The sequence below is a fragment of the Myotis yumanensis genome, unplaced genomic scaffold (assembly GCF_028538775.1).
Source record: "Myotis yumanensis isolate MYYU_CA2020_CCGP unplaced genomic scaffold, mMyoYum1.0.hap1 SCAF_5, whole genome shotgun sequence".
In the NCBI taxonomy this organism is placed as follows: Eukaryota; Metazoa; Chordata; class Mammalia; order Chiroptera; family Vespertilionidae; genus Myotis; species Myotis yumanensis.
The window spans coordinates 77,621,094-77,642,816 of record NW_027223756.1 but is presented as its reverse complement, the minus strand read 5'-3'; the positions used below and the strand labels follow the sequence as shown (position 1 = coordinate 77,642,816).

General features: G+C 58.7%; 1 protein-coding gene across 6 annotated transcripts; it reads right to left on the bottom strand.

Moving 5' to 3' along the window:
- Positions 1-3,885: 3,885 nt before the first annotated feature.
- SPPL2B (signal peptide peptidase like 2B) lies at positions 3,886-21,681 on the bottom strand. 6 transcript variants are annotated; one of them, XM_070415738.1, is made up of 15 exons: positions 21,587-21,681; positions 17,068-17,187; positions 16,031-16,213; positions 15,341-15,430; positions 14,528-14,667; positions 13,836-13,978; positions 13,547-13,643; positions 12,403-12,519; positions 10,574-10,655; positions 9,974-10,048; positions 9,822-9,884; positions 9,645-9,744; positions 9,125-9,202; positions 6,879-7,039; positions 3,886-5,787 (listed from the first exon to the last, which is right to left on the bottom strand). In XM_070415738.1, exons 1-15 carry the CDS (start codon positions 21,653-21,655, stop codon positions 5,545-5,547), a joined length of 1,761 nt encoding a protein of 586 aa, XP_070271839.1. In that variant the 5' UTR covers positions 21,656-21,681; the 3' UTR covers positions 3,886-5,544. The 6 variants fall into 6 exon arrangements, with proteins under 6 accessions (XP_070271839.1, XP_070271841.1, XP_070271840.1 ...); XM_070415740.1 differs by having other exon boundaries at positions 3,886-5,784; XM_070415739.1 differs by having other exon boundaries at positions 13,836-13,975.
- Positions 21,682-21,723: the final 42 nt, after the last annotated feature.

Genomic DNA, 21,723 nt, shown 5'->3' with positions numbered 1-21,723 from the left:
GAGCCGGACCTTAGCGAGCCGGGCGGGGCTGGGGCATCGCGGACCGGGCTGGGGCGGCACCTGGGCTGGGCGGCACCGGGGCTGGGGGCAACACAGGTTGGGGCGGGACCTGGGCTGGAGGCGGGACCTGTGCAGGGGATGGCTCAGGCTTGGATAGCACCTGGGTTGGCAGCCGGGACTGGGCTGGGGGGCGGGACCTGGGCTTGGGGCGCCACCGGCTAGAGGCGCTCACTCCCTCCCCCACCGGGGCATCACCTACCTCCCCTCCCCGCCCCAAGTGCTCCGCTTCCCGGGCGCACGTGAACCCCTCCCCGCCACTCTCAGCGCCCCCAGGGGACGCTGCGGCCCAGGTGGAGTTCCAGCAGTCCACCACCCGCTTGGGGAACGGCGCACCAGCGGAGGGTAGGGAGTGGGTGCACAGGTGCCTGGGAGCCAGGGGTTGGGTGGTCTGTCCCTGGACCCTCGGGCTGCGTCAGGTGGAGGGCAGGGCCTGGGCAGGTGAGCTCCTGGGCAGGTGGTCCGGGATGAGGGCAGGGGAGGGGTGCAGGGAGCTGCGGAAGCTGATGCTCAGAGAGCTCGGGAAGGGGTGCCCTGTGTGAATAACTACAACATTAAAAAAAAAAAAAAAAAAAAAAAACTTGCGCCCTAACCGGTTTGGCTCAGTGGATAGAGCGTCAGCCTGCGGTCTCAAGGGTCCCAGATTCGATTCCGGTCAAGGGCATGTACCTTGGTTGCGGGCACATCCCCAGTAGGGGGTGTGCAGGAGGCAGCTGATCGATGTTTTTAACTCTCTATCCCTCTCCCTTCCTCTCTGTAAAAAAATCAATAAAATATATATTTTTAAAAAAGAATTGCATTAAAAAAAATAAACTTGCTTTTAGAACAGTTTTGGATTTACAGAAATGTCATGAAGATAGTACTAGAGTTTCCAAGTACCTGGCTCTCAGTTTCCCCCATTATTGGCATCTTACATCACTGTGGGATATTAACAAACTAATGTCCACACCTTGTTAACTAGCGAGGCTTTATTCAGATTCCTCGGTTTCCCCAATATCTACCCAGTACCCGCGGGACAGGCGTTTCTCAGCCTTCCCTCTTTCCGGACGCCGTGGGCAGCAGTGAGGAGGCGGCTCAGGAGTTTGGTAGACGCTCCTCTGTTGGGGTTCTTCAGGTGTGTTTCTCACCGTCTGGCTGGGGCAATGGCTGGATCTCTTTTGGCGCACCTGGCAGGGCCCCGGGGCAGCCAGCCTCCCCTCTCACTTCCATCTTGGATTGCTCATTCCCACTAGGACACCATGCCCACCCGCCCTTAAAACTGTTAGGACTGTAGGGCAATATAACCCTCCTTAACGGCCCTTTGTAAGCTTCTCGCCACGGGAGACACAGGCCAGGAAAGCAAGCTTGCTGGACACCAGGAGTCAGACCATGTAAGGAGCTGAAACGGTCCCGAAGACATCTGATCGCACACCTGAGTCCCACCGCATTCCAAGCCCCCCAGCTCAGCCCTCAACCCGCCGACGACGATTCCCGCCGGGGACTGCATAGGAGGGTGCTGCCATCTTCAACCCAATGTCCCCTGGGCTCAGTGCTGTGCAGCCCTCCCCTGTGGATAGCCCATCCCCCAGTCCCTTCCCGTAAATAAATTCGATTTTCTTAAACCACCATCTGAGATGGCTATTTGGCCGGCCCACAGGCACCACCCACCATGTTCACCTTTCAAAAACCACCACCTTTGTCCAGGACACTGCCAGAATATTTTGAACTAGTCGTTTCACCACGATCAGATGCAACATCTTTGTGCCCTAAGTGGTATTTACTGTTGGGGGGGGGGGGGCTGCAGGCCACAGGGGCCACGCCTGCTGTTGGAGGGGGAGCTGTCCCTCGGAGTCCCAGCTACCTGCAGCAGGCTCCCCGTTACTGAACACGTGCGGGTTCTCTCTGGTGCTCAGGGTGATCCTGCAGAAGCAGCTGTCACCCTTTCTGGCGGAAGAGGCAGCTGTAGCCCCAGAGGGCAGTGATGTGTCCAAAGTCACCCAGCTCAAGATCTGGGTTCTTCCCCCTGCTACCTCCTTCTTTGAGCCAGGAGAGCTGTGTGGGGAGGACCCTGCCACCCCTGGGGGCCACCCTCTGCCCTCCGAGGGCATCCAGTGGGCTCTTTCTGGAGCTCCAGCCCCCTGACATGTCAATGACTTCCCCACATGGCTGGCGATCCCCTCCCCTAACCAAGGCCCTCACCCTCCATCTTTGAATGCTGGCACCAGCCAGGCTCACTTCCCTACCCAACCTAGAACCACCCCTCCTGAGTCCTTTGGGCTCAGCTAACAGTTGCCTCCCCCAGGCAGCCTTCCTTGATACCTGCTTCCCAAGTTGGAGCTGGGGGCCTCTCCTGCACTGACCCGTGGCCTGTCCTTCCTCACCACGCTGAGTCACCTGGGTCAGAGCAGAGTCCAAAACTCACCTTCATCCGTGGGCCGTGCAGGGGCCCTGGCACACTGCAGGCACCCGATGAAGGCTGGCGAATGAATGAGCGGATGAATGGAAAACATGTACAAACAGAGCGACTGTCAGCAAAAGGAAACCACTGCCCTTACAGCAGGTGTTCAAGACGCTCAGCTGTGCCCTCCAAAGGAGCAGAAATACAACATGGTCTCTCCAGAGAAGTGTGTGGGGCTCTCCCTACCTGGGCACCTGCTGGCTCTGCCACCTCACCAAGGCCTGGCCACCACCAGTTGTGCAGAATGGACAGACCACCAAGTCAACAGTGACTCAGTGCCACCCCAGGCACCTGCCCTCGGGCTCAGCCCCCAGGACGGGCAGTGGGTATGTCACCACCACGTCACAGAGGACTCAGAGACGGGATGAACCTGCCCAAGACCACTCTGAGGCACTCCTTTTAGAAAAGCTAATCAGGATCACTACCCGTTAAAATTGACAAACAACTCTGACTTTAAATATTCTAGAATTACTTGGCAGTGATTAAGTCATCCCTTCCCAGCTGGTTTAAATGAGGCTTTGCAGTGTCCACCCTAAACTTCGCTGGCGGCTCGCTCCTTGTTTTCTGTTGGTTTCGGAGGGTTTGGGGTCTTTTCGCCCAGGAAGGGGGGATGGGGACACTGGCACCCGGACGAGTCCACACATCTCTGCTCGCGAATCTCGCCTGACCTGGTGCGGGCTGGCTGGCCTTGGAGACATGCCTCCTGTATATGTGAAGAAGGGGCTGGTGACAACAGAACATTTGTCTCAACACTCCGGCCAGCTCTGCACAGAGCCCACGTCTGTATAATCAGCATTACTGTGGGGTCCACACTCTGAGCACATTAACAAATCTGGCCACTGCCTCTGCACAGCTGCTTGCTAAGGAAGAGCTGTATGTTTCTAAATAGTTGGAAAATACCAAAAAGAGCGTTTCCTGATCTGTGAAAATGACATGGAACTCGCTTTTCAGTGTCCGCCAATAGTTTTGGCCACAGTCACCCCGTTTGCTCACATGTTGTCTGTGATGCTTCCAGCCACAGCAGCAGAGCTAGCTGTGACAGAAGCTGAAAAGTCCCAAACATTTGCCACCTGACCTTTATGGCAGGTCTGCAGCCCCCACAATAGGCGATTTCCTTCAGATTTCTGAGCTAACCATGAATAAGCTAACAGTGTCCAAGACACGGGGAACAGACTTCCTTCAACTCTGAATGCCAGGATGACACCACACCCACAATTATCAGCACTGCAGCCAAAGCCCAGCCAGCACCAGCCAGCACAGCCTGTCGACCTGCCCGATGCCTACAAGCAGATGTCCAAGCAGAGCAGCCCGACCCCCCAGCTCACCCTGCGCCCGGTGGGGTGCCAGCTCCGCCAGCTCACTGCACCCCAGAAAAGGCCAAGGTCGAGTCCTACATATCAAAAGCTGTTTAATTATAAGATATGAATAGAAGCAAGGCCAAAACTGCAAACGAAAACTGTAGGAACTAATATCACCTTCAAATCCCATGACATTTGTCTAATTTCCAAAACAAAAAAGATTCCCATCGTTGACACCCATGTACAAAATGGCTTAGATTAAGGCGCAGGCCAAGGTCAGACGGGCCCACATGGGTCCTTTCCCCAGGCTGCCTCATGGCTACATCCAGGTCCCGGCCCCAAGGAGTTCCCGTGGGGCCTGAGGTCCAGCTGCTCTCCCTCCCCGGAGAAACAGGGAAACAGGTGGAAGACATCTTGTTTTCTGAGGAATAAAATTTCTCCCTTGAGAAGTGTGGCTAACAAAGACGGTGTGCGAGTCTGTCTGGCGCTGGTATTTTTGGAGTGGATCGTGGTTTGGTCCGTTCCCATGGTCTACAAGGGCAGGACCGGGACCCCGTGGCTGGAAGGTCTGTGCCCTCACGTCACTCCGATGGAAAATCTTCTGAACATGAGTCTGGAGGTTGTGTGGACGGACAGGGAGGAGCAAGGCCCCAGGGCCGCAGACAGTCCTGGTGGTCGGCAGCCCCAAGGCACCTGTCGTTCCGAGTGGTGGTGACACATGCAACATGATGGTGGACGGAGGGTGCCGGGAACGGGGCCGCTGGGCCAGCTCCACCACGGCATGCCGTGAGGTTCAGAGGTAGAAAACAAAACGCCAGTTCCAAAACATTCCCCCACGTTCCAGAAGCTCCTCGCAGATGCTCGCCTTGCTCGTGCTGCAGCTGGAGGCCAGGGAGTCGTGTGCTGGGATGCAGTCAAGAACGTGCAGATGCCCGTGATGTGGAAAGGGAAGCCCCAGTCCCTCTGTGCTGAGGCAGCGGAGCCGACACAAAGGACAGAGCCGGCCGTTGAGGGCTCCGGGGTGCCGGGCCTGTGGACTCCAAGGACCTGGCCACCCGGCCTGGTGCCCGTCCTGCCTCCAGGAAGGGCAGTCCAAGAGGTGACACCACTGGCATTTCGGAAAGTCGTGGCTGTTTATTAAGACATGGAGGGGTTGGACGGAGCACAGGCTGCAGACACTCCCAGGCTGACGAAGGAACCAGGATCAGGCTCAGACCAAGAGCCCCTGTCCATGTACCACCAGCTTTGCTGGCAGCTCTTACCCGCCTCCCCAGCCTGTCCAGAGGCGGATCCAGACCCCATGCCAGCTGGGATGAGGGCCTGAGCCCACACCTCCAGGCCTGGCTTTCGGCATCTGGACCAGCTGCGCTGCAGAAGGAAAGCCGTGGCCTTTGGGGCAGACCCCTCCCTCTGGCCCAGGACGGAGCATCTCCAGGGGAGCCTGAAGGAAGCAGCAGCATGGTGTAAGCACCAAATGTGGCAGGTGTGCAGCCATCAGTGGGCAGAGGTGACGCTTCCTGCCCTTCTGAGGTTCCACCGAGACTCCAACTAGGAAGATGTGGGGCTGGGATCGCGGGACGGGGATCTCGGCGGTCCCAGGGGTTGCAGCAGCCACATGAGCTGGGAGCAGGGCCGGGGGTCCAGGTGTGGCTGGGCTTGAAATGTGAGCATTGGCCAGACCAGAGCACCAAGTTGGGGAATGGCAGGTCCAGTCTTGGAGGGACGGCAAGGGACTCAGGCTGCACTGTCCTCCTAGGCTGAGGTGCCTGGCAGGCCTGGAGGCTCAGGGGTGTGGCTGGCAGGACTCACGGGTTCCTGGGTGGACACACCGGCCACATCCTTGGGATCAGCCAGTTCTGGAGGCTGATCTTCGGGCAGTGTGGGCTTGACCTGTGCTTCTCCTGGAGGCTGCTGGGAAAACACAACCTCAGAGTCTTTCAGAGGCTGTGGGCCTTCGGCTGAGGCTGACACCCAAGGAGGCTGAGGTAGATCCTTCTGGAAGAGGAGAGAGCCCGCGGTAAGGTGTGGGCAAGGCCAGTGGAGCCTCAGGAGAGGAGAGGCAGGAGTCACTGTGCCCAGAGGGTCAGGCTCTAGGCGGGGGGTGGGGAACCTTTGTTCTGCCAAGGGCCATTTGGATATTTATAATGTAATTCACGGGCCATACAAAATTATCCACTTAAAAATTAGCCTGCTGTATTTGGTCAAATATTTAATTAACACCCTTAATGCCGTGGCAGGGCCAGACCAATGCTGTCACAGCCCTGATACGGCCCGTGGACCAGACGTTCCCCACTCCCTACTCTGGGCCCAATCCCACCCACCAGCATGCAGGCCACCGGGAGGGGACCTGGCGCAGAAACCTGGCCCTGACATCACTGGCTCATGCCCCCACGCCTGACCTGCTAGCGCCAGCCCACCAGTTCTGTGGCAAAGCCAATGCCCATCGGGACTGAGACCCGTTGAGGACCGTGGGCACTGACCCAGGAGGCTTCCCCAAGGGCCTGGGAAAGGGTCTGGCTACAGGGGGCGTTAATGAATGTCAGACCTGGAGCCCTGCTCCTTTCCAAGGTAATACCACACCCAACGGTACTGCTGAGTGTGGCGTGTCACACCCGTGGGGAAGCCCCACAGATACCCCCTCCTCTGTGTGCTGGGCTGGCCCACACTCTCCCTGCTGTCACTCCCTCATGGCTGGGCCTGAGGTGTCAGGTCCCTGCAGAGCCCAGAGCCTGAGCTGTGACAGCTCTTGCCCTGGCAGAGGGGCTCCAGTGCACCCCCAGCCTAACACGGCATTCTCCATGGTGAAAGCCATACCCAGGCAAGTGGGGGCTACTGTGCTGTGGGACCAGCACCTTCCTCAAGTCACACCTCGCATGGTAGCCACATGGCCCCTCCACGGGGATGGCTGAGCCACCAGAGCAACATGGAGACAACACTCAAACCAAAATCTCTGGAAACGGGGAGACACCAACACAGGATGGGGGCTGCAGGGTTTAGTTGTAAAACTAGAGGCTTTACTCAACTTTAACTCTAGTTAGGGCTATGGGTTATTATCTCTCGCAGAGTCATAGCAAACTGGTATTCACCGCAAAGCCACTGCCCGTCCAGAACATGCCCAGCTCCCCGCGCCACAGGGCCAGGGCGCCGCTGGCGATCAGCGTGCAGGGCACCAGGTAGAGGAGGGCCGGCTGGCCACGCTGCATGAGGGCCAGGGCCATGAACGTCACCAGGAGGCCGATGCCATAGGCTGGAGGGACAGAGACAAGCAGTGTGTTACCTGGGCCAGCGGTCCCCAGGGCCACACCCTCCCTCGAAGAAATGCTGGGAGCACGGGGTACCAGACATGACACAGGGACAAGCCAATGAGATTCGGGTACTTCCAGAAGTTAATGGAACCTTCTGGCATCTTCCAGGACATATGGCCCCCCTAGTCCTCAGGGGACAGGCAAGAGATGAGTCAGGTTTCAATGAGAAGACAGGAGGAGCAGAGAGGCTGGAGAGAGGACAGGACACTGGGGAGAGGAGGGGACACTGGGCACAGAGGCGGCTGGAGGTGAAGAAGTCACGGGCTTTCTGACCAGCAGCTGGCAGCTGTGGGAAGGGTCTGGAACCACAGAAGTAGCTGAAGTTGTGAGTGTGCCCAAATACCTCATTTTTATAAGCTTTTAGTTAGAAATATAATTCTGAATTACAATAACGTACGCGCAGAATTAGGAGATCAAATCTTTGATAACATAACCGTGACCCCGGAAAAGAACGATTTGTTCCCGGGAGCCTCTTGGTGAAGCAGGAGGGTGAAGGGGCATGACGTGCAATTCGCTCTCACAGCTCAGAATAAACCTGCATTACACGTGCGTGAGTGTAGCTATCTGGCCACGTGTGCACACACATGCAGAGAATGAAGAGAGGCAACTGTAATGAATCAACCGCTAGGCACTGGGCGAGCGGGATGTGGCGTCTCCTGGACTAATCGTACAACAGTGATCTTGGAGTTATTTCAAAGGACCAAGTTACAAGAAAATCAGCCTTTAACTGGAAGCTTCCTCCAGAGCTGAGCCCGTGCCCAGCACCCACCTGGGCCTGTCCCGCCCCTCAGCCCGCATTTCCCAGTGGTGTGCTCACCGAGGGAGGGTTCCTATGCAACCATGGCGATGCCCATGTGTCCTAACAGTGACTTCACAAGGCGGACGATGGGAGGATGCAGATGTCTGGCAGCTATGTAAGATCTAAGGGCTCCAATGATGGGAACTACGGGGACCTTCTGGCACACGGGTTCAGACAGGGAAGCCCCTGCCACTGTGTCTTTACAGAACTGTTTTGAGGACTATAATGTGGAGAAATGTTCAGATCCAATGAGCAACCGCAGGCACCAGGGCGGGCAGGATCACACTGTAACGACCCCAAAATAGGCCTGAAGGCCAGCCTGTGCCCTCTTGATGCCATAGTGACACCTACAAGGTCTCTCCACTGGTGTAGAAGCTGCCAGGCCTATGCACTCTGCTCTGTGCCCATGACAAGGGGCAGGGGCAGGGGACAGGGGAACACATCCCACCAGCGGGCTCTCCAGCAGAAGCAGGCAGGCGTGGACAGAGCACGTGCATGACGCACTTCTCTTCCTTGAGAGCTGACAGGGTGGGGATGAAAAAAGGGATTTTTTAAAATCCCTACGAGAATATTTTCCCATTGATTTTGAGAGTGGAAAGGAGGGGAGAGGGGGAGAGAGAGAAAGAGAGGAGAGGGATCGATGTGAGAGACACATTGATTGGTTGCTTCCTGCACACACCCCAGCCCTAGTCAGGGTTGGGGACCGAACCTGCAAACCAGGTATGTACCAACTGGGATCGAACCCGAGACCCTCCAGTCCACAGGCTGATACTCTAACTGCTGAGCACACCGGCCAGGGCTAGCTGGGAAATTTTTTAAAAGCAATCAGGGCTCAACAGAAAATGAGAAAATATCACCTTTGTGTCATTGGCTTTGGTAATAAAAGAAACGAAAGAAAGAAAAAGAAAGGAAGAAAGAAAGGGAGGAAGGGAGGAAGGAAGGAGAGAGAGAGAGAGAGAGAGAGAGAGAGAGAGAGAGAGAAAGGGGAAGAAAGAAAGAGAAGGGAGGGAGGGAGGGAGGGACAGACCACCGGAAAACAAGGAAGAAAAAGAGGAAGACGAAAAGGAGACAAGAGAAAAGAAAAACAACTGCAACCATCACAGAAAAGTGAGGAAAAGGACTGTGCCATGAGCAGAGGCTGCGCCGCCCCCTTCCCACCAGCTCCGTGAGCCGCTGAGGAAGGATGGGGTCCGAGGGCCGCAGCCTGGCCCTCCTGAGCGGTGCTTACCGATGGTGCAGGCCACGAAGTAGACCCTGGACGACTGCACCTGGATGTCAAACCTGTGGCAGTACGCCACAAGCAGCCCTGGGGGAAGGAAGAGAGCATGGCCAGTCCTCACCGGAGCCATGGAGCCGGGGAGCCGGTGCCCCGTGGGAAGGGCCGGGCACTGCATGGTCTCATCTAACAGCCATTATTGCTGTTTCACAGATGGCCACACTGCCAGCTCAGAATGGAGCTGTAACCCAAACCCGGGCCAGTGCACATCCCACAGCACAGAGGGGCAGGGAGGTCCTGCCTGGGCGGACCTGGGCCCAGCGGGCTGTCAGGGCCACACTCTGTCCTGGGAAGCCAGCCCCAGGCAGGCACGTCTGTGTAGCCATGACCCACAGAACAGAGCTGTCCCCTGGGGCCAACGTGGGGCTGCCTCGACCATGCACCACCTGCCGGCCCCCAACCCAACACGACCAGGACACCAGGGTGCCCTCAGGGCTGAGTGGTGACCCACCCATGTGCCCAGCCCCTGTACCTGGGACCAGGATGTCCCCAAAACCCAGGAGGGAGAAGGGCCGGTCGCACAGGGCCAGTGGCGAGGCGTTCAGCCTGGGCACCTTCAGGACCATGGGCAGCTGTGGGGAGAGGAGGCAGCACCTGCAGACCAGCCCAAGCCGACAGCTCCCCTCCAGCCACCAGGGTCTGAACGTACCTTCTCACGGGTAGCCGAGTCCGCAGGCCCGGTCGCTACTTCCACCATGATACTGTTCCCGCTCTAACACAGGAGAGCCACATCAGCGTGGGGGCGTGGGGCAGGGGGTTCGGAGAGTGTGGGAGGGGCAGGGCAGGGTCAGGGGCTCCCACCTTGGTCAGGAAGGGCGTGATGAACACGAAGAAGATGTCATAGATGAACAGCACCATCAGCAGCAGCGTGCAGGCCTGGGGAGAGGCGTCCTGAGGGCCGGCCCAGGACCCCCGGGCACACAGACCCCCTGGCACAGACCCACAGAGACATCCCCACAGCCTTGATTGCCCTCACAAGGCTCAGACTATTCCCACTGGGATGAAGCCTTTTTGAGCGTCTGAACAACACCTGCCCCAGGCCTTGGGCCACAGGAGATGAGGGAGTGTCCAGAGCGACGTGAGTGGAGGGCTGGGCAGAGCGTAAGGCACTCTCGGTCTCCCAGTCGTGGGAGGTGGCCGAGGTGAGCCGGTGGGAGACATACGTTCCGTGATGGGTCAGCTATGGGTCTAGGGAGGTGATGCCCTTCACCTTCCATCCCCATGCATTTCTAAGTTTTTTCCACCAGGTCTTACAGACAATAATCTCGGGCCCCTGGCTCAGAGGAGAAGGCCAGGACAGAGCTGGGTGGCAGGCAGGTCTGGCTGCTCAAGGCATGGGGCTGACACAGGAAAGGCCCTCAGGACTCAGGCTCCCCAGGGGCCCCAACCCCGGGCCATCACCTTGAAAGTGGGGAGGCGGATGGTTTTGAGCATGTAGAGACAGAAGGCGATACCCAGCGCATCCTGGAGGACCCAGGCCCACCTGCAGGGCAGAGCAGCATCATTTGCTGGGACAGGTTCCATCAACAGCCACCAGCTGTCCGGCCCCTCCCTCCTCAGACACCTTACCCAACCAAGCGTCTAAAACACCCCGCACTGGGCCTGACCTTGCCATGTTTCCAAGGCTCAGGCCCTGTAAGAGGGAGCAGTGTGGGTTCCAAAACCTGGGGGATGGACCCCACTTCGTTGGAACAGGCGGGGCAGTGATGGATGACAGGGCAGGGGGTAAATGAACCCTCCACTCTGACACCAAGAGGACAGAGAAAGACAGACACTGTCGGGCCCTCTGTCTCTACAGTGGTGGCTCTCATACCCAGATCACAGGAGGAGTGAGAAACCTGTGCCGGGCCAGGTGACATCCTCTTTCAGCCCCGTGGGAAATTGGGGCTCAGACCCACGGGCAGGCTCTGAGGAGGAGTATCTGGAACCCCCCGGAACGGTCCCATGGGAACAAGCAGCAGAGGCAAGACCATCTCAAATATCTGCATTAATCCAACACCATCGGGCGCTAACATCCACAGCCACACTCCCGACCTGCATATCAAACCTGTGCTGTGAGGGCCTCACATGGATGCTCTAAGACAGAATTAGCGTGACAGAGGGGCCAGCGGGGACAGGGGGCATTCACCCTGTGCAGCCCCACCAGCCAAGGCCTGGGGGTGGTACAGCCCCAACCTCGCCAGCCCTGCCTGGGCTGTCCTCCCCTTCCTGCCTCGCCCTGCACCTTGGCCAGGGCTCTGCCTGCCCACCTCACTCATCAGATGCTTCAGACAAGGGATCGAACGTCTCCCCGCCAGGGCAGGTTGAAGAACAGGGAAAGTTCGAAGGTGGTGGGTGGGCACATGTTGGCTGCCTGCACCCAGAGGTGCAGGAACCATGGCCCGTTCTAATTTTATGCAACAGAGAAGTGCCTTGGCTTAGATTTAACTGTGAGAATCCGGGTTCTCTTTGTGTACAAAGGACTCAAAATATTTTCCCATTTTCCTTCTGCCACTTAAATCTGTTATGGCTCCAAAAGGAGGTGCCGCCAAGAACATTTAACTGCCTTGGGAAAGGCTCGTTGAGAGCGCCAGATGGTGTCAGCGATAGCAGGAGGGGGTTGGGCGGGAACAGGCCTGCTCTGTCCTCCTAGCGCAGCCCGGGCTCCAGGCCACAGGACAGGCGCGCTGCCCTGCAGGGGAGGCCGAGCTTAGGGTAGCAAGTGCTCGGAGAAGCCAGCCAGCCTTCCTGAACCATCCGTGAGGGTGCTGGCTGAGCACACCCCTTGGGCACCACCTCAGGAGCAGTGGGGACAAGTGGCGCCAGGGACAGCGTCCCCTCCCGCCGCCCAGGGCCCCATTGAGGCCGTCCTGCACAACACAGCTTGGAGTGCCCAGGCCAAGAGGGTTTGCAGCATCTCATATCCAGATCCAATCACTGTGCATGTGGCACCCAGACAAATCAAATGAAACCAGACGCAGGACGCAAGCAGGGCAGCCACGGTTGGGCAGCCGTCAGCGGAGCCCAGTCAACACCTGGACGCCATTCGGCCACTGCTTCCAGGGGACTGAAAGGAGGGCTTTTGATAACCACGGAGGTGAACTGGCTCCAGGTGCCCCCAAACGGCCCCGGGGAGGTACAGGAAGACTGCAGTCCAGCACTCAGAGCATCTGAGGACAGCCCTCAGGAGGGAGGGGCCACCCAATGGCTGGGGGCCTCCTAGGCCCTAGGACCTAGGGGGCTGTACTCACTGGTCCTCATTCCGGAAGATTGCCCACACCACACTGACACCCACGCAGAACAATGCCAGGAGCAGCATGCGGACCTGAGGGCACTTGTGGAAGTAGGGCAGGCTGCTGTTGCAGACCCTGACGGGTAGGGGAGAAGGGGGCAGTTGTCATGGGCAGCACGCCCCTCACCCCCGAATGACCTCTGACTCTTCCACCCTTGTTCCCACCCAGCACCCAGACGGGTCATCTCAACTCCTACCCACAGCCCTCGGCCCCCTCAAGTCCAACTCCAACAAGCCCGCAGCCCAGGCCTCCTGCTGTCCTCCAGGCTCTGCTCTCAAAGGGGCCACTCACCACCCCGCCCACCCGGCCTGCCCTCCTCCACTTCCCGTTCTCTGTTAAACCCGCCCACAGTCCCCCTGAGGTTCCCAAGAGCAGAGGAAGAGTCAGGTGGGGACAGGCACTTAGGGTGAGCAAACCTGGGCCAGTTTCCAAGCCAGCCTGCCCACAAGAGCCCACAAGAGCCCACAGGAGTCAGGAGAGCCCATGGGAGCCCTCAGCTCAGTACCGTGCTTCCTGGCCTGTCCCCACCTCTCACCCTTATATGGCAACCTTAAAAGGTCTCGTCCCCCTTGTCTACACCCTTGAGTAGCTGCCCATCTTCCCTATAAGAACCAGACTGGGCCTCTGGTAGCAGGGAGCCTCCAGGCTTGAACCACCAGTGCATCCAGCCAGGTGGCCCAGCCTCACCCTGCCCTGCCGGGCATCCCTACCCAGTACCCACATGCACCCACATCATCCCACTCCGCCCTGCGTCCCCACTGGGCCTATCTGCCCTGGAATGGAAGGTGGGGAGAGGGAAGCCACTCAAGAGGAGGCGGGAGGACTGAGAAAGCCCGTTCTCCTCCCCATTCTGTCCTCCTCCCAAGGTCCATGAACACCCAGCAAGCACTGAGTGAGCACCTGCCATTAGCCTGCGCTGTGCCAGACTGGCCAAGGACCACGGCAGAGTGGGGGGTCCTTGAATCATAGAAGCAGAGCTTGGAGCCTCAGGGGCCAGAGGACGGGAAACAGTAGTTGAGACAAGGAGAGGCTGTGGTGTAGGAACAAAGCTGGGGGCAAGGGGCTGGGTGGGGCTGGGCAAAGGCCGCCTGAGGGAGCTCACCTGCATTTGCCAAATGGCAGCCTCTGGACCAATGGCGACAGGCAGCTGTAGAGGCCCGTGGAGGAGGCCAGGCAGAAAATCCCAATGATCACGTAGACTGCAGAGCGGTGTGCAGTGAGGGAACAGGCAGCTGCGGGCCCCAGCCACCCCCAAGGGCCCCGTGCACTCTTGCACTTGAGCAGGGTGGCCTCTACCCAGTAAAGGGAGGGGACAAACCCACCCGGAAGCCCTCCTGTCACCCTGCCGTCCACTGGACTTCTCCAGAGGAGCCACGGCCACGGAGACCCACCAAGATGGTCGTAGAAGTAGTACAGGAGCACCAGCATGGAGCAGCACATGACCACAAAGACGCAGGTCATGACGGGCGTCACATCCACAGCCTCGTCCTCCTGCTTCTCAGGCTCATCATCCCGCTTGTGCTTCATATACCTTCTTGAGAAACACGGGTCATGAGGACGCCTGGCCAGCTTGCACAGCGCTAGGACTAAGGGCCAGAGACTGGGAAGGACTGGCAGGGACAGCTCATCTGTTGGCCTGTCCGCCTCTGCAGACCCACTATGTGTCCCCAGTGCCCTCCAACAGGAGAGCCAGACCTGCCCCTTGGACCTCACACCCTTGTCCAGGAGCTCAGGGTCCTCGCAGACAAGGCTCCCGGTCACCCACTATGAGACGCCCTTGAACACCGCTGGGACTACCCACAGGCCCTGTCTCCTGAGTGCTCCCTGGGGAGGGACGGGGAGGGCCTGGGCTCACATCCCAGTACCAGAGCACAATCTCAGGGAGCGGGACCCAGAGGGCCTTTGGCTGTGTCTCCCAGGTACTCACAGCAACTGTATTCCAGAAGGTTCTCTGGGAGTGTGTGGACACCTCTCTTCTGAGCAGTCCTGTTACTTTCACTTCCCAGCATTAGGGGCACCCATCAGTTACACGTGTGCACACATGTACACACAATGCACATACACGTAAAGGAAGGATACTTACTTCTTCACGTCCCGGCTCCCAGCCCAGTAGCCCCCAAGGGCAACAGTGCCGACGGCCATGATGAAGATGATGACCATGTTGTAGTCCAGCATGGGCTCGTGCGGGGCATACAATGCTGCCCTCACCGATCGGCCAAAATTCTGCCTCGGAGAACACATCAGGATTCAAGGCCAAGGCCCCTGCCCTATGCCTTCATCCACCATTCCGGACCCCAAAGCAATCAGCTCTGACGTAACAGGCTGTGCATGAAGACAGGCAAGCAGCCCTGCGTGCGAGAACACAGCCCTGCGCCGAGATGTGCGTGTGCTTGCATGAGGGTGCACATCACCTGTGTAACAGCGGGTGGCCCATGGCGGACCCACGGGGAGAGGCGTGAGGCCTGTGCTTACTGTGAACTTCTGGAAGTTTCACAAAGACGGGAGATTCTTGTTTACTTATATAATGATGCTCGCCCTGCTCCAGATCCAGCTCCCCAAATCAAAGATGAACATGGGCCTCAGGTCGGACAGGCCTGGGCCAGGAGTGTGCAAGCAGCAGAGAGGGGGCGATGCTCGTTCTCCATGTATGGGGAGCGCCAAGCTGGCCAGGCCTGGAGCCTGGATTACTCTAACCAGCTGCACAGGGCACTTCAGGGCCATGGTCTCCATTCCTGGCATTAGGTGGCACTGGAGGCCTACCCTCACCATGTGGCTGACTCGTAGTGGGCAAGACCCACCCCTGGCCAGCCCCAGACAGGATGGCCTTGCCACAGGCCCTGCCCACCACCTACTCAGGCCCTGGGCCCAACACACTTCAGGGGGAGGGACCCCCTACCTTAAAAATGTCCAGCATGTCTTTGTAGCTGAGCAGGGCCACGGGAATGCCGATCTCCTCATACTGCGTCTTGTTGCCTCCTGGGGGGACCTGGGAGTCCAGAGGGAGGCAGATCTGCTGGCTGACCAAGACCCACCCAGGATGGCACAGACAGCCAACCCCTCCTGATGGCATGGCCCACAAAGCTAGCTAGCCCTCTCTCTAAGGAAGGGGAAGATTCCCTTGTGTGTGCTGGGTCATCAGGTGCCAGCACAGGAGGGGGACACACCAGGAGGGAGGCCTACAGGCTCGGCACCACCCACGAGGGGAGGAAAACCTAGCCCTTCACTCAAACCTTGGGCTCAGGAGCCAATCCATCTGGCTGGGGGCCTGGAGGAGAGGTCAGCAGGTGGACCCATGCCACCCACTCCTCAGAAGGCACCCCCAGAGCTCTGCCTTGAGGCCCTGTATCCCCCAACCCACAGGACTGCTCTGCGATAAGCCCCCTCCAAGATGAGGGTCCAAAGGCCTGAGTCCACAGCCGGTCGGCAAACCAGACTTCTCTCTCCTGGCTGTGGCCGCCCGTTCCTGGCCAGCACCCATGCCCACTTTGGTTGGGGCCCAGGGGCTCCTCCCGGCTTCCCTTAGGGCACCTCCAACCCTTGCCCTCGGTAGGTCCTACTGTCCAGAAGGGCGCCCAAGCAGCTGTACCAGCGTCTCCTTGCTGACGACGAGCAGCCCGTGCGCCCCGCTGCCCTGGGCCAGCCTCACTTTGTCGTAGAAGGTGCAGTTCCCCCGAGTCACCAGTGGAATCTGGTTGCTGAAGCCTTTGGCAGGGAGGTCGGATGCAGAGCAGAGCATGGAAGTCGTCCAGTCCCTCAGCTGCAAGAGAGACTGAGGGAAGGCAGCGCTCATGGGAGCTGTTCTAGAAGAGTCAGTGCGGGCCCCAGTCCTCATGGGAACCAAGGCATCCGAGGAACCCGCCCAGCTGTGCTGAGCCTTCAGTATCCAGATCACCACAGTGAGCGCCATCCTGATGCCCCCTCCCCTTGGGTCCCACTGAACTTTAGGCCCTTGCACCAAGAAAGGATGAGGAGAGGTGGAGGGTGGGCAGGGCCTGCAGACACACATACCAAACGCAAGGCAGACAGGAGGGATAGGTGGTGTGCGCTCAGAGCAAACCCCTCAGAAATCCTCCCTGCATCTCCAGATCCACCTCTAGCATCCATTATGAATGGAATACAAGGGGCAGGAGCGCCAGCCTCTGTGGTGAGAACTCACCCACAAGAGCATCCTCCAGGTCCTCTGAGTGGAGGAAGGAGGCCAGACCAGGGAGAGGGGTCTCCTACAAGAAGAGCAGAGCCCTTGCCCCGCCCTCTGCTGTCACTCCTCTCACGAGCCCTCTGGCAGCCAGCCCCCATCCCACACACGAAAGCCTGGCTGGTGTCTCCACCAGAGGCCATCTCTACAGAGCACTCTGAACAGATGTCTTTCATCCATGACCAAGGAAACTGAGGCCCGGAGAGGTTACCGGGCCCCTTTAGTGTGACCAGACTCCACCCCAGCTCCCAGCTGAGGTCCTTTGGAGCTCTTTCCCCCAGCTGGCTCTCTGCAAGGGAGAGTCTCTTCAATGGCCCCTCTGGACACTGGGCAGAGGGGGGAGGGATGACAGCAAGACAGACAAGATCCCAAGCTGAAAGGGGTGCTCAGAGCCACCGTGCCAGGAGGGCCACCAGTCCAATACTCACCGCCTTGCTGAGGTCGTGTGGCAGGTGGGCCCACTGTGGGTTGTAGAGGATGCAGTAATCCTTGCCTTTCGGGCCCCCCGTCTCGGAGACCACGTGTACCATGCCATACTCACAGGCCACCTGGAGCAACGGGGCAGGGGGCAAAGAGCTCAGGGCAGGAGCCGACCATCCATGACATGGGGTCCAAGTTAAAGGAGGACACCTGTGAAGGCTGGGATGGTTTCCTCCCTCAGACAGGACAGAGAGGACACACACACAAGTATCTCATGATGGAGAAAACGAGGGAGGGACAAGTCTCCCTGGGGAGACCTGGGTGTGACCTCAGGCCTGTCAGCACCCAGCCAGGGGCACGCACCACACCCACAGGCCCCGGCCCCTCCTGGCCCCTGGGCTCTGTGGAGCTGAAAGGGCCAAGCTCTGCAAGCTTTGGGCTCCTAGGCCTGCCCTTCTGTAGCTCTCGCTCCCCTTGGGCTATTGGCACCTCCAGACAGAGCCGGGGATTGCACCCCTGGGCTCCCCGGAGTCTGCCACAGAGACAAGCAGGTGGCAGCTGCTCCCAATAAAGGACACAGGATGAGGACGGTCATCACCTGGCACAGTGAACCCACACCGAGGATGCGGCTTTGCCAAGGTGAGGGAGGGGGAGGGGGCTCTGATTTGGCCAAGGATCCTGATAGACTGTGTGCTCCAACACCAGGCGGAGCACCAGGTCGCAGGCAGCTGGGCCCTCTGCGAAAGCACAGCCAGGCCACTCCGAGAGCTTCCTACCCTGGCCCTGGTCACCTGGCAGTGGTGGCAGCATGGAGGACAGCCCAGGGTGCCCCAACCTTGAAGTCTGAAGGCGGACACCAGGCGCTGGGTGCAAGTTCCACTTTCCACAGTCCCCAACTGCCACTGTTCCAGTCAGCCCATCAGCTCTGGCCCTTCCACGTGTCACCTGAGTGAGGCGCTGACTGCCAAAGCAATGCTTACATGGTGACAAGCTCCAAAGAAGCTGTGTGTTCGGGGCCACCCAGCTTTCTGGGAGGGGACTGCCTGAGGCCCACCCAAGGTCTCAGAGCACTTCACTAAGGCAGCATCCTGCCATCCCTGCCTCTGTTCCCGGAGAAACCCCACACACCTCACATGTCACCTCGTTCCCTTCACCAAAGGCAGACTTAGGAGGCCCCTCTTCCAGGTTCTCCCCACCAGACTGCCCCCCAAAGGTGCCCTTCATGCTGGCCCTAAATACTGTACCTGGTATATGCCCCCTCCAATGCTCAGAGCCCCTGGCACCTCCTCACCCTGGGACACGTGGGGAGCAGCAGAGTCCCTCAACCTCCAGACAGAGCCAGAGAATGCACCCCTGGTTTCCCCAGAGTCTGCCACAGAGACAAACAGTCCACCTTCTGTATTTGCAAACAAAGTTTTATTGGAACACGGCCACCCTATGCCAGTATGCAAGGCCTCTGGCAGTTCTTGGCTGCCACTGCTGAGTTGGGCAATTGCTTGCAAAGCTGACAAGATGCACTATCTGGCCCTTTCTGGAAAGTCTGCTGAACCTTGATCCATGGGAGCCAGGCTGATGATGAAAATTGTCATTTATGTAAAATGGAAAGTGAACAGAAACTGGATCGTTTTTTAAAAGTCATTTAAGCCCGGCTGGTGTGGCTCAGTGATTGAGCGCTAACCTATGAACCAGGAGGTCATGGTTCAATTCCTGGTCAGGGTACCTGCCTAGATTGTGGGCTTGATCCCCAGTGGGGGGTGTGCAGGAAGTAGCCAATCAACGATTCTCTCTCATCATAGATGTTTCTATCTCTCTCTCTCCCTCTCCTTTCCTCTCTGAAATCGAGATATATATATATACACACATATATGTGTGTGTGTGTGTGTGTATTCCCTCCCCCCACAAGCACTTCATGGACTTTCCTCCCCACAACCTCTACAACTAAGCCTGTGCTTGTATCAAATGCCACAAAGATCACGGTTTCACTTTGATTACAGTTCCCTCATCCTCTTGAGTTATAGGAACTGGGGAAAGTTCTTCAAAAGGGCCCAGTGATACAAGTGCCCATGTTCCAACACAGCCTATCCCAGCTTAGAGAACCAGAAACAGTCAAGGCTACCAAGGACAAGCCATCTTCTGACACACCGCATTCAGAGCAGGTCCAGGAACTCCCAGAGACACTCTGCTTACGGATTACTGTGAAAGCACCACATCAGGGGCTTGAGAGACTAATGGGTCCAGGCTGGGGCAGTCTTCCTTTCTCAGAAGATGTGGTGAGTTCTGAGGGCAGAGAAATGAGGACCCAGACGCTTGGAAAGAGAGGTTTGGGTATAGAACAGTGTGAGGAGGGGATGGGGACAGGCGGAGGGGGCACAGGTGCAGGAGGGGCAAGGAGGCAGGTGGAGGAGAGGTAGGGAGGACAGGTGCAGGCCAGGCAGGAGGGCACTAACATTAGTTAAGACCTGATGAGTAAGAGCCTCCATCTGGCCTTTATGTACAGATCTCACAGCAACTGAGAAGGGTGGGTCTATTAGGGAAAGTCAAATCCCTCACTGGGTCACAAAATGGTAGCAAGTGAGTGTGGGGCTGTCAGCAAGCCCCCACCCGCTCCCGCCCAGTGGAGAGGAGAGCTAGGGACTGGAGGAACCACAAGGAACCACACCCAGCCAAGGAGGGAGCTGCGTCATCTCAGAGCGTATTTCCCACGGGGTTCTGTTCTGGGAAGAGCAGTCCCAACTGTGCTCCTCACTCTCTCCAACACCCTCCTGACTCTCCACACGCAGGATAAAGTTCAAACTCCTCAGCCTGCCCGGATAGGTCCAAAGGCCCCAACACCACGACCTTCTACCACTGCTCTGACACGCCCAGCCTGTCCCCCTGGACCCCAGCCTAGGGAGGTCACACCCAAGGCCTGCCCTTTACCCTCCGCCTAGAGCTGCTCCCACTGCTGGCCCTGGCCCTGCCCTCCAGCTTAGGGGGAAACCCCAGCCCGTCTTCAAGTGCACCCGAGGCTGACATCTTTCTCAGGATGCCAGCATCAACCACCGCAGAGCCCTCACTGTCCCCAAATAAGTCATCAGCTCTCACACCTCCACCTGGTTCCTGCTACTCCCACCACCTGTACCATCCTCCCTCAGCCAAGACCTGGCGAACACCGCACAGGCCACTGCTTCTGGAAAGCCTTCCCAGGCCAACGAAGTCACGCTCCCTTCACGGTGTCCCCATGACTCCTCACAGCCCTCTCGCTTTGCCCTCATTCAGAATATGTGGAGAGCCCAAACCCTGCCCTCAAACTGCTCAGACCTAAAACTGGCAATTAAACAGGGAGAAGTACAAGCAGCTGGCCAACAGATGGGAGAGGGTATCCTAGAGTCTGGGGAAGGTACAGTTAAGCTAAGACTGGAAGGATGACCAGGGTGGTCCAAGGAAACAAAAAAAATAAACACAAAAACAAACAAAAAGAACAAAGAGCAGAGTGGCTTCAATTAACTACAGCTGGAAGGGAGAGACGCTTCCTGGGCAGCCAGATCACAGAGGCCTCCCAAATGCGGGGGGGGGGGGGGGGGGGGGGGGGCCGGGAAGTCCCTGATTGGGACGTGATAAGACCTGACACGCTCTGAAAGAGATCGTTACTGCTGTGCTAAGAACGGACCGGGACTGTGCCGGACACGAGTGGCCATGGGAGGCCGTCAGCCACCCGCCCTGAGCTACGAGAGAGGGGGCGGTGGGGTTGAGTGAGCAAGTCAAGGTTAATGGCCGCGTTTGTGGGGCTGTTAGGGAAACCGGTCCCCGAGCTGCTGAACCCAGAGGAGAGGGAGGATTTGGAAATAAAAGACGCGCCCCTGACGATGTACACCAGCCACTTCGTGGTCAGTTCCTTACTAGCACCTGAGACCCTCCACGGCAAGTGACAAAGTAACATACGGCGGCTCATCACCCCACGCACCATCTCGCCGAGTCCGCGCTCACGCTTTGCTCCTTTGGTAGAGGAGCAACCGAAGCCCACGGCGAGGAACTCCCTGGCCCAAGGTCACGTTGTAAAAGTGAGACGGAAATTCGACCCCCTCCGGGTTCCTGGCCGCTCCCCCGACACGGCCTAGGTGTCGCGCTGGACAGCTTACCGCAACCACGGGGGTGGGCGCTGGCACCGCACGTAAAAGGGGAAACTGAGGGTCGGAGAGGGGCAGCCACCTGGCCGAGGCCACGGAGGCAGACAGGAGCGTCCCTGGCGGCGATCGGGGACCCCGAGATGGACCAGCAGGGCCGGAGGGCGGAAGAGGGTCCCCCAAACTTCAGACCCACGTGGAGCTGAGCGACGATGCAAAGGGCTTTCGAGGAGGAGAAGGGAGCCGGGCCCGGGACAGGCCCGCAAGGTCACGGCGGGGCTCCGGGCCCACGAGCAGCCCGCGCGGGGACGCTTGTCCCCGAGGCTGCCCCCAGGCCGGGACGGGCAGGACCTGCGCGCGGCAGGGTACCGAGAGGCTGGGTCGCCGTATCCGGCGGGACCAGTGGGACGGGCGCAGCCCTCACCTGCGCCGAGAGGAGGAGGCAGGCCGCCCCGAGCCACGCCAGCGCCGCCGCCGCCGCCGCCGCCGCCATGTTGGCGGGTCCCAGCCACAGGCGTCGCCAGATGTTTCCCAGCAACGCCCCCGGCGCGCCGCGCCGCG

Bases quoted from the DNA above. Each gene is read 5' to 3' on its own strand.
- SPPL2B (XM_070415738.1), bottom strand. From the start codon at position 21,655: ATGGCGGCGGCGGCGGCGGCGGCGGCGCTGGCGTGGCTCGGGGCGGCC. The intron at 15,431-16,030 runs GTACAGCTGCTT...CTGGACTCCCAG, and splicing joins TCGTCAGCAAGGAGACGCTG to GTCCCCCCAGGAGGCAACAA. The intron at 9,203-9,644 runs GTACAGGGGCTG...TCCTTCCCCCAG, and splicing joins TGGGGACATCCTGGTCCCAG to GGCTGCTTGTGGCGTACTGC.